General features: G+C 49.4%; 1 protein-coding gene across 1 annotated transcript in view; it reads left to right on the top strand.

Annotated features, from left to right (window-relative positions):
- The first annotated feature begins 429 nt into the window (after window positions 1–429).
- The window catches only part of LOC134425776 (rho GTPase-activating protein 20-like), a 30,617-nt gene continuing 13,942 nt past the window's right edge, over window positions 430–17,104 (top strand). Inside the window, exons 1-2 of the mRNA XM_063170736.1 lie at window positions 430–477; window positions 14,698–14,780. Of these exons, the coding sequence (XP_063026806.1) occupies window positions 14,701–14,780 (80 nt within the window). The 5' untranslated portion in view covers window positions 430–477; window positions 14,698–14,700. The remainder of the gene's footprint in view (window positions 478–14,697; window positions 14,781–17,104) is intronic.

The following is a 17,104-nucleotide window of genomic DNA, read 5'->3' as shown; positions in this document are numbered from 1 at the left end:
AACACAGTGCCCGGCTGTCCGGGCTCCTGCCACTTCTTGACTCTCCCACCGCGTCTGCCCAGAAAATCGATCCTGACTTTTCCAAAGCAGCGTCACTTTCTGGGTCGCTCTTTCTCCGTCCCGGCTCCGGGCTCCTGACAGCGGCCGCCGCCAGCCGGGGCAGAGGCAGCCCCGGGGCGGGCTCAGAGCCCTTCCCGTGCCCGGAGGGGCTCCGGGGGCTCGGCTCTCCGGCCGGCGGGGGCGCGCTCGGGGCGGGGGCGCCGCGGCCCCGCCCGGCCCGGCCCGGCCCCTCCCGGCCCCGCTCCGCCCTCCCGCGCCCACTCGCCGCCGCCGCGGCTCCGGGACCGAGCGCTGGGGCCGCCGGCAGCCACGGCCAGCATCCACCGGGCACCGGCCATGGGCCGCGCCGAGTCCCGGCCGCGGGCATGACAGCGCGGCCGCGCCCCGAGCTGCGCCGCGGGCTCCGCGCGGAGCCAGGCGAGTACCGGGCGGGAGCGGAGCGGTACCGGGCGGGAGCGGGTCGGCACCGGGCGGGAGCGGAGCGGTACCGGGCGGGAGCGGGTCGGCACCGGGCGGGAGCGGAGCGGCACCGGGCGGGAGCGGGTCGGCACCGGGCGGGAGCGGAGCGGCACCGGGCGGGAGCGGAGCGGCACCGGGCGGGAGCGGGTCGGCACCGGGCGGGAGCGGAGCGGCACCGGGCGGGAGCGGAGCGGCACCGGGCGGGAGCGGAGCGGCACCGGGCGGGAGCGGAGCGGGTCGGCACCGGGCGGGAGCGGAGCGGCACCGGGCGGGAGCGGAGCGGGAGCGGAGCGGCACCGGGCGGGAGCGGAGCGGCACCGGGCGGGAGCGGGTCGGCACCGGGCGGGAGCGGAGCGGTACCGGGAGGGAGCGGGGTGGGTCGGCACCGCCGGGGGGCTGCGCTGCGGGTCCCGGCAGGGCTCGTTCAGCTGCCGGTGCCGGGGGCTCGCCGGGAGGCGCTGGACGGGCGGGTGCGGTGCCGGTGGTCGGGACGGGACCCACGCGCGGCTCCGGCAGCCCCGGTGCGTTCGCGGGGTCGCTGCTCCGTCCCGCCGCTGATCGGGGGAGCTGTCGGGGCTGCGAGCCGTGCGCTCCTATCGGGACAGGCTCGGGAATTGCCATCGCTGCCCCGTCCCCGGCAGCGGCTGCGGCCGGACACGGTGCCCGGGCTGCACGGAACCGCAGCTGCTCTCGGTGATTTTTCAACTCAACAGAACAAGCAACGAAATATGGTATTAGCATAAGGTTAGCTTGAAATAATGGAAAATAAGAGGGAAAACTTTCCCGAAATGCCAGTTGGAAATTCTCAAATGAATCATCCAACACAAACAGTAGCAGAGTGGAACAATTTTCTTTGCAGGGAGTTTCCACTGGAATAAATAGCAAGTTCTGTTAAAAAAATATAAAAATAAAAACTTGCAGCTAGTTGGAATACTTGTAATGCTTGCCAGGGGCTGGAATGTGCCCACAGAATCCTTGTGATCCAAGTGATGGTTCATTGCAGCTTTTCCTGCCAGTTCTTTAGAACCACTTGCAGGTTTTACCTAGGAGCCCTACCTAAGATACAGGTGGCTGGATTTCCCTTTACCTTCTGATGGTCTTCCATATTTAGAACATTCCTTAACATTAATTTTCCTAAGCAGACCCCTGCTTGTTGATGCCTCTCTGTCACCTAGAGTGTTGCAGTGATGTGGCAGCTCCACGTTATCCGCAGGTGATGGAAAATGAGGACCTTTAACAGAATGCTCTTTGCCTCAGCATCCCAGCCAGGGCCTCACTTGCCGAGCCTCAGCATGAACCCCTGTTTCTGCAGGAGCATGAAGTTCTGCATAGATTCTGTTCCCCAGATGGACAAGGCAGGACCAGGCACTGAACCTCAGCCTTCTGCTGATGCCTTCAAGGACCTGGTCATCACTTTTGACTTTCAGCTCATTAAGCCAGTGGTACTTGATGGGTTATGTACAAATGGGAATTTTCCTGTACACAACACAGCTGCAATGCCTCGCTAAGTCCTGCCTCACACCCAGCTCCTGGGTAAACTTTCTGGGCCCCTGGACTGGTGCTTTCCAGTGAGTAGCTAAAGAGAAGTAAAGTATTAGTGTGTGAACCAGAGAGAGGTGTTCAGGGGGCTGTTTTGGTGACCACAGACCTTTTGAAGCCCCCCCCCCGAGCCTGCAGCTGACCAGTTTTCTCCAAGATCTCACTGCCTGCACAGGCAATAGCTTGCTTGTAGCCCATCTATTTATCGCCCTCTAGTGAGGTCCTAAAAATTAACATAGATTCCTTCCATGAGGTAAATAAATGTTAGAGTTTGTCTGTATAAAAAGATTTACATTTTCCAAGAGTCAGTGGCTTCAGGGAATCCCTCTAAGCCTCATACCACACTTTGGATGGTTGCATAGCCTGATTTTTGGCATGGGTACAGAATGATAGTGTGTGTCTCCCCTGCAGTCTCTGGGTGCTCAGTGAAGGTCTTTGCAGCAACAGCGCTGGACACAGTTCCTTTCTTTTGACCTGTCATTAAGTGCTGGTGCACTCTAGGTTTTGGCTGAACCCACATGTAGATCACTTGGCATGGCTCTGGTCTGGGTGATTGCTGCTGCTTCTTGGTGCTCCACCTTCCTTAATTACAATTCACATGGGCTGGCCCCAGACTTGGGAAGTGGCCTTGTCTTTGCAGAGGAGCTAGCTCCAGGGGCTGGAGCTCCTTTAGGCTGTAACCAGGGGATGTGATTCAATCACCTGTGTGGTCAGACTGGTTTTACTCCACGGGTATGGGAGAGATGAGGAATGTACTGTGAATATGGTTTCTCTTAATTAACCTGAAGATGTAGCGGATGCTTGTTCTTCATGACCAGTGATGAGGGATCTCAGATCCCCTCCTGCTTGCAATGCATAAGATTCTGATTTGCAGCTGTGATACAGAGATCCTTGTGGATCTTTTTCTAGTCCCTCATGGACAGCATTACCTCAGCACACCATGCTCCATCTTCCTACCTGCCCCAGGCTCAGCATCCCTCTGTCACACCAGAACCCTCCAAAACACTCCCAGATTTCTGTATTTGTTCTGTTTAACTTCATCCATACACTACCCACTCCTCCACTCTCACCAGTGACGCCATTCAGCTGTTGCTCCCAGCAGATCTGGATACAAACAGCTCTGAGAATGCCCACAGTAGCACTCAGCCTTTCAAGCTGTTCTCACCTGTGTCCTGCATCACCTGTGTGAGGTCACACCTTTGTCACCTGCACCTGGCTCAAATGAGCAGCCCGTGGAGCACTGACAGTGCACTGGCACTGCTGAGGGGACACCCCACGGTGTCTGCCTGGAGCTGGCATGCAGGGATCCCCCAGGGGCCCTGCTGAAGTGTGATGCTGTGGTGCACTGATGGTCTCTTAGGAAGTCAGGAAATCTGCCCTGGCAGCTCCCCACCCCTCTGTGTGTGCTGCTGAGAGGGACTGACATCTCCTCAAGGCAGTGCCAGCACTGGGGGTGCTGACTTCTAACAGAGCAAACAGAAATTCTCCTTAACAGCACCTTCTCCACTTCATCCAGGGGCTGGGAGTGTGGCAGTCACTGTGGTTTAAAACAAAGCTAAAAACCAATAAACCCCACTCCTTCTATCTTCCATTCTCTGCATTTCCTCCTGAGATGTCTTAGAGCTGTGGCAAGAGGAGCTGGCACAGGGCTGGGTGCTCAGAGCCCATGCACCAGGGATCAGCCCTTCTCTGCTTGTGCACAGTGCTGCTCTGCTCATGTTCCCACAGAGCAAATGGCAGGACAGATAAGGACATGAAAGTTTCCAAAACCAGGCACCCATAGTTAGCCCCTTGGAAAACAGCTGGGGTGGTGCCCAGTTTGTGGCATGTGAGAGAGAAACTGAAGCAAAACAGGATGTTTTTGTGATTTAAAACTTAGTTTTCATAATTCCTATTTAAAGGCTCGGTTTGGTTTTGAAGTTGTCTGCTACATTTATTGGGAGATTTATAACCCAGAGAGCTTTGTGTGTGTATGATGTGTGTATGTGCACATGTCCTTGTGTAGGCATTGCCTGTGAAGAGGCTACTGCTCAAACTGAGGAAAATTTTCCTCCTGAAAATGAGTAAAACTAGTAGGAGCTAACAGCTAAATAATGGCAAATATAAATTCTATGTAGCTCTTCTGTAAATTTTGCTGGAGAACATGGTTTTTGCTCTGAGCACCTCAACATCAGAAAGATTATGTCAAATTATAAAGTGTTTACCAAAAACCCATGAAAATACTCATGACTGGAGATACTAGTTTATGCATGAATATGTTAAGCCCAAGTAATGGGAAATGGGGCATAACAGGCAGATCAGGAAGCCTTTGGGGTCATCTGCACCCCACAGGATGTCCTGTATTTAGTCTTATTTCAGCTGATACAGTTTTCACACTGTGGATGTTAAGGCAAAAGGGAAAAAGAAATACTGTGAGAAATTAAAGCAGGGAATAATATATGAATAGAATAATTGTCTCTAAATTGAATGTTACTTGGAGTTTTTCACTGCCTGCTCCTTCAGGGTGGACTGGAAATGGAGGCACCAAAATTTCCAAAAAGCCCCATGGCCACTCTCCAGGTGCTCCTGGGGGCAGGTGAACCTCCACACCTCTGATCCAACCCCAGCCTGTGCCCTTGCATGTGGCATGAGGGGTCATAACTCTGCTTTAGCCTCACTCTGCTTGCCAGGGGATGATAACCCACTCTCACCCTCCCATCCCCTGCAGAACATTGAAATTTTATTACTGCCTTCCAGGGAACACCACTTTCTGCCTTTGTTGTTTCTTTTCCTTGGCTCATCCCTGAGTTTCTGCAGTTGCTCCTGTGGAATAATTATAACAGCCTTGTGTAGGGAACTTTATGTGCATAGTAGTGATTCCACTGCTTGTATTTTTCCACCTCTCATGCCATCAAAGAATGGGACGTGCTCTTTAAGGCCACACAGCCTGACTTGCGTTGGTTCATAGCATTCTTTCTAGTAAAGGAATGTGCACATCTCTTTGCTAGCCTTGGCAAACTCTCCCATGGCCTCCAGGTTATTTGATCTTCCAGCTCCTCATCATCTCTGATCAGATTCTCTCCCTCCCTTTCTCAGCCCACTGGCAGCTCTTCAGGCTGTGTTTTCAAACCTCTCCTTTGCATCTTCTTTTTTACATGGGTTCAGCTGCTCCCTCCTGCCTTCCTTTTCTTGACCTTTCTCAGCTGCTGAGCAATGTCTCTCTCTTGACCTCTATCACTGCTCAACCCTTAATGCCTTCCTGCTGCTCCAAAAACTGGCAAAAAAATGCAATTGTTTAAGCCAAAATCTACTTTTATTTGCCCAACTCATGTAACTTTAGACTCACAGCTCCACTGAAATTCATGATTGGATCCTCATTTGAGGCTAGGATGTCTATTTTTCATTTCAATCAACTGCAGAATTCTGTGGAGTTAAATCCTGCAATTCAGCACAAACCTATCCCAGGGTTTGAGAAGTAGTTTGACAGTAAATGCTACTATGAGTGTGCCCACACTGATGCTGACAGGCAGATGAGCAAGCAGCAGGAGGAAAATGCCTTTCATGGTGTGTGTGCTAGCAGAGATGCTGTTGATTAACCCATTTTTCAGGCAGCCAGCTCTGCAAATGCCATTTCACAACCACCACCAGCTCTGCAGAATGCTAACGGGATGCTTATAAGGCATAAAGGGATTAATGCTCAGCTCTAATGAAATCCAGATGCACAGAGCTGCCTCTTCTCAAAGTCCTCTCTCTGGCCAAGCTGCAAATGAAATGATTTAATCATTGTAAATAGATGAGAAGCACCATCACTTATGGAGCAGCACTCGCTGAGCTCACAGGCACTGCTGGCAGTGCTGCTGGAGGGGCTGTGTCACCCACTGTCCCCTGGCTGTGTCACCCACTGTCCCCTGGCTGTGTCACCCACTGTCCCCTGGCTGGGGTCACCCACTGTCCCTCTGCCTGCAGGGACGTCAGCCCTGGGGGAACCTGGGACCTTGCTTGGGGCGCACAGTTCCTGCAAGTTTCCATCAGGGCTGGCTTGGAAGCAGCCTCCTTCCATCCCTGAGCCAGTGCAGGGCAGTTCTGAGGCTGGAGGGTCTCTGGTCACTCTCCCAGGGGTGCTGTGGCCACTGGCACCGTGAGGGGCTGTGGGAGAGGTGAGGAGCTGAGCCAGTGTCATGTGGAGCTGCACTGTCTGCTCAGGAGACCTGGAGCATTTCTGCCTTGTAAACTGTTTGTGGTTTGCACTTTCTCTTCCTTGGGCAGTTCATATTTTCCTTGTCACACACCAGACCTGGGTAGTCTGCACTTCAAGCACTGGGAGTTAATCTGGGCCCTAGCAGGTTCTGGACCATCATACTCATGCTCAGAAGCCCTGCATGGAAAGGCTGAAGTAATTCTGCAGCTGAGCAGACTCAGCTGTCTATGAACTTTTAATTTTTAATGTGGCAGGAGGAGGGGTTTTGAACCAAGAGGCAGGGGGGAAAGGAGGTATTTTAAAGGCACTGAGGAATGTGTTACATTTTTCTGTTCCTCTGGTTTGGCTGCTCTGCAAGTTTTTCATTTTGCCAAAGCTCAATTCAGTGGACTGTTTATTTGCATTTTTAAAGAAAGAACATGATTCTTCATTTACTTTGGCCTCATTGATGAATTTTTATACTGTGAAACCCAGCAAGTTCCCTTCCAATGTTATGTATATACAACTTCACAACAGAAACTTCCACCCCAACCTAAATTAAACGGTCCAAAGGGTTTTATAAAAGTGTGCCCCTTCTTATTTCCCATGTGAGCAGAATCTGTAGTCACCTTCTAACCACTGGTGTCATGCTCATCATCAGAGCATGCCTCAGCTTAAAGCCAGACACCATATATGAGTGTAGAGGTTTTCTTCAGAGTTATGAGGCAAGAATTCCTTGTGAAATGTTCCTGGGGTGGATTTCAGCATTGGTTCAAAGGCAGGAAAGAGTCCTGATATAAAATTTTTATCAAAACATGTAGGGGGCAATCTGTTGTGATGGGTTTCTGCCATGGGAAGAAGCACTTCAGGAAAATCCCAGCAGGTGCCAGTGTTTGGTCTAATCCATTGTCAAAACATATTTCAAATTTACTTGGCCCTGAGTATCAGAATTGTGACAAAACTCTCTGAACCTCTAAGAAAAGGTGAAGAAATTTTGCAAAAAAGGTTTTACATTTCTCACTGCTTTCCTCTAGCAGCTGTTCATGTCTTGCTAAGCCAAATGCTTACATTCAGAAGTATTTCTGAATCAACATCAATATTTATTGATCTCTTCAATTTCCATCAATTAGTGATTTGCTGTGCTAGAAAGAGAGAATAGACTTGCATTTGTGTTGTTCAAAGTTTTTCAAATTGATACTGATGCAAAAAATACTTTGAGTGTATCCTTTGGATGTTCAGGGCCTATTCCTGCTGCAGGTGATGACTAAGACTCATCCTCCCCAGCAGTAATCATTTTTTGTGCAGTGTTTTTTGTTTTTTTGTTGTCCCAGAATACATAAACACCCTTTTCTTGCTGAACCCTAAAATTTGCAGAGAAAAGATCTCCTGTGGATGCTCTCAGCAGAGGCTGCCTGTAATTTTCAGAGATTCTGCCCACCAACACTATATCAGTGTTGAGGCTTGGAAATAGCAGGACATTTTTTATTATTCAATTTTCACCTCTCTGTCTGGTTGTGGGACCTCAGTGAGGGAGCACAGAGCTGCAGGTGGGCACTGTGTGTTTTACAGAGGCACAGCTGATGGATGAGAGCTGAGGTTTCCCTTCCTGCCCAAAGCTTTTGTGTCCCTTTTCAGGTGCCTGTCTTTGAGTGTCAGCTGAGAGTTTTGCTCTGTTTTGGGACCCTGAGCAGTGCCCTGTTATGGACTGAACATTTGTGCTGTTCTCCAGGCATGGGCACTGCTGGAGGAGGACAAGGCAAGGCTGTGCTCAGTACCAGAAACATCCCCAAACCATGCCAATTTCCCAATGTCCTTATTTGGATTCCAGCCCAGTGCCATTTTGGAATATCCCCATGACACCAGCTGCTCAGAAAGACCTGCTTCAGGCAGGACTGGTGCTCTGTGTGGTGACAGTCCCCTCCATGCCCTGCAGGACATCCTCCCTCACTGCCATCCCCTGCTGGCATTGCTGCAGACCCCTAGGAAGGCACAAGCAATCCATGGGAGCAGGGAAAAAATGTGGCATGGAACAGATTAGTGTGAATTAAGCTGATCTCCAAGCACCTCTCTTTCCACCTCCAAGTGGAAAACCCACTTGGCTCTTGGCAGACAAGAACTGTTTCTCCCAGTCCTGCTTATATGGGAGACTTTAAAATAAACCAGCAGGGTTCCATTTCTTGGAAGGAAAAGGAAATATTTCAAAGTGTGGCCTTGCAAGCTGATTTACTGCCACCAGGCTGTGCATATTTTAAGAAATGTTTTGGTTTGTTTGGAGCTGTGTATTAGCAGTAAGGGAGAGGGAAGCAGTTAGTGAAACATGACAGGAAGATGAAGTTGTGTAAAATGGCTCAGATAAATATTTACACCCGAGTTTCTTAGCTCTGAGTTCACATCAAACCATGGTTCATACAGAGCATGTTTTTTGCTGGGCCTGCTCCATTTTGGAGCCTTCTCCCTGTTGGGTGATGCTGGAAGGAAGCTGGTGAGCAATGCCTGGTCCTGAGCACTGTCATGGGAGCACTATCTCTGCTATATATGGCATCCTCACACAATCACAGAGTGGCTCAGGCTGGAAGGGACCACACTGGTCCATCCTCCTGCTCAAGCAGAGTCATCCCAGAGCTCAGTGCACAGGACTGTGAGCAGACAGATCTGGAATATTTCCAGAGAGGGAGACTCCACACTGTCCCTGGGCAACCTGTCCCAGTTCCATTGTGCACAGAACCTGCACAGTAAAGTTCTTCCTCATGTTCATGGAACTGCCTGTCTTCCAATTCCTGCCCATTGCCTCCTGTCCTGCTCAGCACCACTGAGCACAGCCTGGCTCCAGCCCTGACACCTCCCTTCAGACACTGATGGACACTGATGAGGTCACCTCTGTTCTCTGTTCTCAGGGCTGAGCAGCCCAGCTCCCTCAGCCAGTCCTTGTAAATGGGATGATCCAATCTTCCCCTGGCTGAGAATGGTGCAAAGAGAGGGAAAACAGTGCAGAAAACAAATCACAGACCTGGCTTTTGTTTGGCTCCTAGAACTCCAATCACTCACCTGTAGGGGACACTTGGAGAAGAAGTGGAGGGTTTTAATCTTATTCTGAGCTGGGCAGGAAACCAAGGCTGAGAAGAAAAGACACCTCCTCCAAGGAGCTGATGGCATGCTGTAGGAAGGAGTGCAGCTTTTCAGGGCACTGTCCGCCAAGACCAGGCTGGCAGAGTGGCACAGCACCCTGGAGAGGCTTGGGGCAGACACTCAGACCCTGCCCTGCCTCCCAGTGGGTGCTCTGGGATGGGTTTCCCATTTGAAGCAAGGGGGAATGAATGGATGCAAGACAAGAGCTGTTGGAGCCCCTGCTAAAACTGCTCCAGCTTGAGGGGTCACATTCCAACTGTGCAGTTTGCTGGGTGGCAGATGAAGTCTGGGAGCAGGGTGAAGGAGACAGTAGCTGTGTGAGTGCACTTTTCCCTAAACTCAAGTGTAAATCCGCATATAATGGCAAGCTCGGGTTTTTTTCACGTAACCTAATACCTGATTTCCTTTTATGCACTGAACAATTGTCTCTTCTGTTTCATTATCTCTCTCTAATGGCATTTTCTAACTGGAAGTGCAACAGCAGTGTGCCATGGGGACATGGCAGGAGCAGGGACAGCACGGGAGGCAGCAGTGCCCACATTATCTCATTAAGAGGCTTTCGAGGGCATGCCTCTGCTAATGTAAACTCATTATTGGAGAGGACAGCAGCAGTTGTTTTCACATGGATGGATCCAAGTCCAAGTGATGAATTGTTTCTCTACTCTCAACTGGGTTCTTAAGTGTTTTTTAAATGTTGTCTGAGAGCTAAGTGGCCATGTGCTACATTCATACAGTAATGTTTGCCCTGGTCCAGCAGGCCACTGGATTGCCCTGTCCCACTGCCAGCTGTGCTCAGCTGATCAATAGCAGTGATCTGCTATCTGCTCTGACACCCCATGCTGATATCATGAGGAGAATATTTGTAGGAAGATAGTGTTTCACAAAATCCATGCAAGAATAAGAATAATGTTGATGTTGTGGGCTCTGAACAATCTGTGATGCTCCAAATAATCAAAGACATTGTGGCCCATGTTTTACTCTCTCTGACCATGTCTTTAGCAACATAAGCCTCCCTGACAGATAAGAATATCAGCATGAAATGGACTCTGAATCCATGATTATAAAAATTTGGACTTTTTTTTAAAGAGTATATGATACCCTTTAATCATCTTTGCAGCTGGGAAGTGACTGTTTGTCTGAGGAGGGGAGAGTGACACTGACAGCTTAATGCTCCACACAGAGTGACAGAACCTGGCAGCTAAGAGCAGTGGGAGCAGCAAATTTCCCTTGGAATTGTGAGCTGGGTGCCGCAATCTCACCCTGAAACGCTGGGGTTCTAGAAAGCACAGTGTGGTTTCAAAGAAACAGCGTATCAGTGTTTCTGAAACAAATATTTCAATTTAAGTTTTACAGAAAAATAGCCCTGTTAAACTTTTTTTTTTTTTTAATTTCTGAATGGCAACATAACCAAACTGCATCATCCCAGTGCCACAGGCATTGCAAACTTTGACCAGCTGTTGTCAGAAGGAAAACCCACCCTGTGCTAAGCAGATGTCATTATTTTTCAGCTCCATCCCACCTTAACTATTTGGAGAATAACATTCAAGTGCAGAGGTCAGCAGGGAAAAAAAACCAACCAGTGCTGCTGGCCAGCTGAGCCGATAGCAGAGACCATACATGGATCTGGAATGAAGGGCATCAGACTCACAGCCCCCCTGGTGCCAAGAAATACACAGCTAAAATCAGCAGCTCGCAGATGAGTAATGCACAAACATGGCCCAGAGTGTTAGAAGTGTTCAGGCACTTCCAGAGTGTGTTGGGTAAATGAGTCTCTGTTTCCATGGCACCAAAACAGCACAGGGATCACGCCATGGCCTTCGGCACTGCTGTGATTCCGTGCCCAGTGAATGGAGCAGAGCTGAGCTCCAGGAACAGCCCAGCCTGGCTGCAGTGTGGAGGGGCACAGCGAGCTCCCCTCTTCCTGCAGAAGCATTTCTGTGGGCAAGGGCTGCCCAAGGCTGCTGGCAGCCAGGTGAGTCTGGCTGGGAGCCACCCCCAGGCAGCTCTGCTCCAGCCCAGCCCTTGGGCAGGAGGGTCAGGGGGCTCCACCATCACACAGGGGACCTGGAATGCTGCTTCTGGGTAGTGAGATGGGAGGGGGTTTGTGCAAGAAAACCATAAAACCATAGAGCTTAGAAATATGCTGGATTCAGGGTGCATTTACATGGCACTGTGAGAACACTCAAGGTGTTAGGAGACTCTGTCCTGGTCCAGCAGTCTCTTAAGAAAATATCATTCACAGGGGCTGGCCTATGCACAATTAAATTGTTTAAAATGAGATACGCAGCTAGATTCTCCCATGCAGAGAGGGAGTACACAAGCAGCTGTTTTACTTTGTATGCCTGCTGAAACCAAAGACAGAACAATTTATAATTCCTCTATTAAATAAGATAAGAGTGTGCGATAAGAATGTGTGATAAGAACATGCTTGGTGTGCCATTGAGAGTTAGGTATTTTCTTGTAGGTAGAGGCTCAGTAGGAGTACAAAAACATAAGCCTAGATTATCAATACTGCTACTTCTAAGAAGAGAACTAGTAAGGTTAGGAGTGGGACTGCTGGTATTGTGGAGAACAAGGCTGTTGTGGCTGTAGAGATGAGCTGGATGAGAAGATGGCCATGCAAATTAAGTGTGTTAACCCTGAAATTGTGCCAATTAGCTGTGTGTCAAATTCCCTCAGACACATGATTGTTTTAGAGTGGCCAAAATGATTTCTTACCTACAGTAAGGGGATTCCATAATGGCAGTGATGCCCTGCCAAAGGAGTGGGACTGGCTAGGATCAAAGAGACTTTGGCTGAGGTCTTGGAAAGCAATTTTTTTGTTTGCCTAGAGTCTGTTTGGGGTCAGGCAGCTGGACCTCTGGACAGCTGATGATCTCAGCATTTTTTTCAGAGAGATCAAGTATGGGGAGTACCTTGTGTCCTGTAGTCACAGCATTCCACTGGAGAATCCCAGTGCTGTCTTTGTTGGACTTGCAGGGGTAGCCCAGTGCCTGCTGGAGGTGGTGCTGTAGAACCAGCACCTGTATCAGCTGTAGAACCAGCAACCTGTAGGTCCTCAGATAAGGCTGCTTGGAAGGCATTGCTGCCACCATTCAGGAACACTGGTCAGAAGAAGAAATCCACCAGAACCGACTCCCTGAAGTTTATTCTGGGATAAATGCCCTCCTACCCTAAAATTCCATCATGTCTGCACCACTTGTACCCCAGAAGAGAGTGGCTTTGGAGTGGCCAACGTGATTGCCTTGCCTACAGCCAGGTTTTGTTTGCCATGGGATTCTTTGGCACAGGAGATCCTATCAAGGCTTTATTACAATGCCTCTGAAGACATTGCTGCAATCTGCAGTGCCCCTGGCACAGAGGTGCCTCAGGTCACCCTGTCCTCATCAGTGACCTCTGCAGTGGCAGCTGCTGGCATTTGTCCCCAGGCATCCACACTCATCCTCGCTGCCCACCTTCAGATAATGCATGGCTGATGCTTTGCTGCATTATGTTTGTGGGAATGTTTTATCCTATTAAGGCACTTCCAGAAGCCAGATGTTCTGTTTTAGTAGGGGCTTCCTTTTTTAAAAACAAGCATTTGTGAGCTGATGTTATTTTTATTCAGTTCTCCTTGTGAAACTTCCATAGACAGATTTTTGCTTGGCAATGTCACAGCAGGGTAAGAGGGATAAATTGCTGTCCATCTGCCTCTGTCTACATTTGTACACGTACCCAGGGAACCTGCTTAGGGAGCACCAAGGATACTCAAAGCTGAATATTTATCTATTAGGAAATTGATTTATTAAGTCTCACTTGCAGGCCTGCTCCAGCTTTGAGTTATGTAATCACACATTCTTTTTCACAAGGTCATCTGTGCTTTGGAGGCCTCTGTTGGACCTGATCAGGCATGGAGTCAGGAGTCTGTTGTGGAAAGCTCTAACCTGTAGGATTCCCAGGTCTTTGGCTGCACAAGTCAAAAGGTGTCTTGTAAACCAAATGGGAGATGAGGAGGGCGTCCCTTCCCTGGCAGCTGGACTCCACTCCAGCCTCTGCCATGGATTCCCTTTCTGAACAGTGTTAAATCATTTCCACCAACTTTTATTTTCTCACACAAACCCCTGGAGACAGACTTGCAGCCATGCTGAGCTCCTGTAGCTCCAGGGAGGGTAACCAGAAGCAAACCTGCCCCAGCCTGCCTTCCAGTTTGCTCTGAAAAACCTGACACAACGTGGTGAACAGCAGTCACACAAATTGGCTGAAATGGTTCTGTCCTTTGCATTTCCATCCCTGATATGAGATAAAACTTTCCTCTGGCATCACAGGAATGGTAATGCAGTCATAAGGTGCTGAGCTGTAACAGCCTTGCATCCTCAGAGATGGGACCAGTGAGCTCCCATGCAATAAATGTTTCCATTGCTCAGCACAGACCTTGAAAAGTATTCAGTTAACAAAAGCAACATCCTTTCCCCTTAGGAGCCCTCCCTCATCAACCAGCAATCATGGTTTCTTCAATTCCTAGAATTTTTCATATTTTGTAACATTCAGAAGTCAAAAGATCAGTAAGTCTCAACATGCTCTGAACTCCCTGGCACTTAAAGCTCTAACATAGGCAAATGCTGAAATTAGAAATGAGCCACGGGACAGATTTTCCCATGCTCACTAATCAAGAGTCACTGATGTAAGGATTTCTCTCCCAGGCTAAAATCTCTCATCTTTCTCCAGCACAAAATTTACTTAGCAAATAAAAGGGGACCTGTGACCTCTGTATATGTTGACTTGGATAGTTATAATTTCTGACTCTTGGGTCTCACCATTACAGTCACCCCAGTTCTGGGTTATACAAGACTTGGTGGCTGTGGCTGTTGAAAAAGACAAAAGTGTCTTGAGGTTAGGCTGCCTGCAGAGGGGCCTGGTAACAACCTGTTTGCTGAACTGGGAGTCATGGAAAATGAAAATAGAGAAAAATCTACCAAGGAACCTCATCCATTCCTCCAGCTGATGAAGAAGTACAACTTCCTAGAACATTACATGCTCTTCATATCTTGGTCTGGTTCAGTTTTAAATTGTATTTCTGTACCTTTCCTTACCAAACTATTCCATGAGTGTTTGGAAGTTTTTCTTGAACTTCATACTTTAGTTTTTTTCCTTGTTTATTCATATAATTACTTTGAGATTTGGCTGTGAAAACATAAATGTGAGAGTTGACCAGTGTTTCAATGATCAGGAAGGGGATGGGGGTCTGGCAGCACAGATCATGGCTCTCAGTGCTGAGGTTTCATGATTATTAGATAAACAAGCAGAGAATTTGGAGAGTGCAATGAGCACGTCTGCTCCCAAGGTGGCCAGGCTAACTTGAATGTCTTTTTGTCTTGCAGAAGATGAAGCCCATCGCCCAGAGAAGACGATCTACCTCATCTGCCATTACTAAAGCTCTTGGAAAATCAAAGTCCCATTCCAGGTAGAAAAAATACCTTTCTGACTCCTGTTCCCTTCTTTCTGCCTGCACAGACTGAAATCAAATTGGTTTTCAAATTCATTTAACCGTGTAGAGGGGGATTGGGTCCTGTGGAAGGGGCAGGTGAGGGCAGGCAGGGGGGACAAGGCACCAGATAGACGTGGTGGGTTGCAGGACATGGGCTGATGCAGATTTAGCACCCCTGAGGAGCATCCTGGGGTTCCACCTCTGAGTTTCCCCGTGCAGCTGCAGCCACTCACTGCCAGAGCCCTGTGCAGCCCCTGCTCCATGTGTGCACTGCCAGTGGGAGGGACAGTCCTGAGAACTGCTTCTGCCTCAGCTGCAGGTGCACCTGGGCAGGTGAGGGGGCTGGAGCTGCTTCTGCAGTGGTGGGAGGCATGGCCAGCCCCTGAGAGCCCTGTGCAGGATGGCATCAGCTCAGGACATTTGTTGGAAGAGCTGCCAGACCCAGACCTGCTCCAGGCCAGCCTGTCCCTGTCAGGGGCAGCAGTTTTCCCTTCCTGCATCCTGCGAGCTCAGGCAGTGGAGAGCTGCCCCCATGCCTGCACCTCCACTGAGTGTCTGCCGATGCTTTGTTCCTGCAGTGAGGCACCAGGAGTGCCGGCAGAGTCAGGGAGCCACGTGCCAGCCATGCACATTTTCAGCTGAAACACTGAGTGTTCTTACCCAGCCCTGAGCTGAGCACCCCAGCCCAGTGGGAGCTGAGTCCTCCTTGACCTCCTCCCCTCGTGCAGCACTGTGTCACTGCCAGGGACAGATAAGGGGATACCACGGTCCTTTCTGCCTTGCTGTGATAGCAGTTCTGTAAATAACATTTCCTGAGGGATTTCTTTAGTTTGATTTTTTTTCTCTCTTTGTAAGAAAGATAAGATAAAGCTGAACTGATTGATCTGGACCAGCCCTCCTGAAGAATATCCCTTTAGTGTCCCACCATTGGTGATGGATGCACAGTGCAGCTTGCTTCTCTGGAATGAGTGGGAAGTGTCAGTCTCACAGGACATTTAATATGAAGGCCAGGACTGATTTTCATTTGGTTGTCATTTGAAAAATTATGTGACTTCTTTTTCCTTCCTCCCACCCCCTCTAAATTGCAGTTAGGAAAAAAAAAGTGAGGAAGAGAAACAAATTCTTGACTTTATTTGGCTGGAGAACATCCTTACGAGGGAGGGAAGCTTTAAATGTTTCTTGTGATGAATTGCTATGGAGGGAGCTGGTCCAATGCCATCTTTGCTCAGGCCATGAAAGCATCAGTGAGATTTTTTTTTGTTATTCTGCCATTGTGTTTATAAAGCTGGGTAATCCTGCAGCTTTAGGAAATCCACTGCTTGGGATTGTGAGATGCTGTGGCTCCCACTGCTCAGCTGATGGACATGGAGAGTTTTAATATCATATCTGAAGGTGATTAAGCTTCTCATTTACAGCCCCACAGCTGCATAAGTCAAGATTCACTTGGTGGTGGCTGTGGAGGAGGGAAAAGGGAATTTCTGTTTGCCAGAGTGCAGGTGTTCCTGTGACTGGGGGAGGATTTTAGTAAAGCAGCTACTGGCTGGTTTTAACCTCGCTCCTGTGAAATCAAGTGAGTTCAGTTATGAGGCCAGTGGAAAGTGAGTTAAGACCAACAACGTCAAAAATACTGCAATTACAGCTCGTGTGGCTTTTTATTTGTTTGTGTAGAGTGTCCTCAGACTAGAGGGTAGAGCAGCAGAGGGAGAGCAGAATTGCTGAGGGGTGAAGGGAAGGCAAGTATCCTTTCCTGCAAGCATGATACAGATTTTTGTCTATATGTACAGACAGGAGGATCTCTGTGAGGTATATTCTGTGTCAGTCTAAGGCCATGTCTCAGAGTTTCACTAATTAAATCAGACTCGGGCACACAAACATAGAGTGTGAGCAGGAACTCTTGCATGTTCATGCAGCACAGAAATGGCTGTGGGAGCTGCTGTGCCAGCTGCCCTGAGCCCAGAGCAGTGCTGAGGAGATGCTCTGTGGGGTGCTGAGCTGCAGGCCAGGACACTGCCCTTGGCAGAGCTCTTCCAGCTGGGGACAGCACAGGGAGAAGGTCTGGTTCAATCTCCATGCTGCCCTGCTGACTGAAGTCAACATGCAGAAACCCTCAGGGATTTTTGGAAATGGTGAGCACCTCTATGAATCTCAGTGGAAACAGCAAGCTGGATGGCTGCCAGGCAAGCCAGAATCAGATGTCTGGAATTAGATGAGTACATGCAGTTCATTTTCTTTTTGCTGCAACTCTTGTGCTGACAAATTGTTCAGTCTGGATGGAAAACATGCATAGAAAGGGCAGTGCC

The sequence above is a fragment of the Melospiza melodia genome, chromosome 16 (assembly GCF_035770615.1).
Source record: "Melospiza melodia melodia isolate bMelMel2 chromosome 16, bMelMel2.pri, whole genome shotgun sequence".
Taxonomy (NCBI): Eukaryota; Metazoa; Chordata; class Aves; order Passeriformes; family Passerellidae; genus Melospiza; species Melospiza melodia.
Note: the sequence above shows the minus strand (reverse complement) of the source record. Positions and strands in the feature narration are given on the sequence as shown.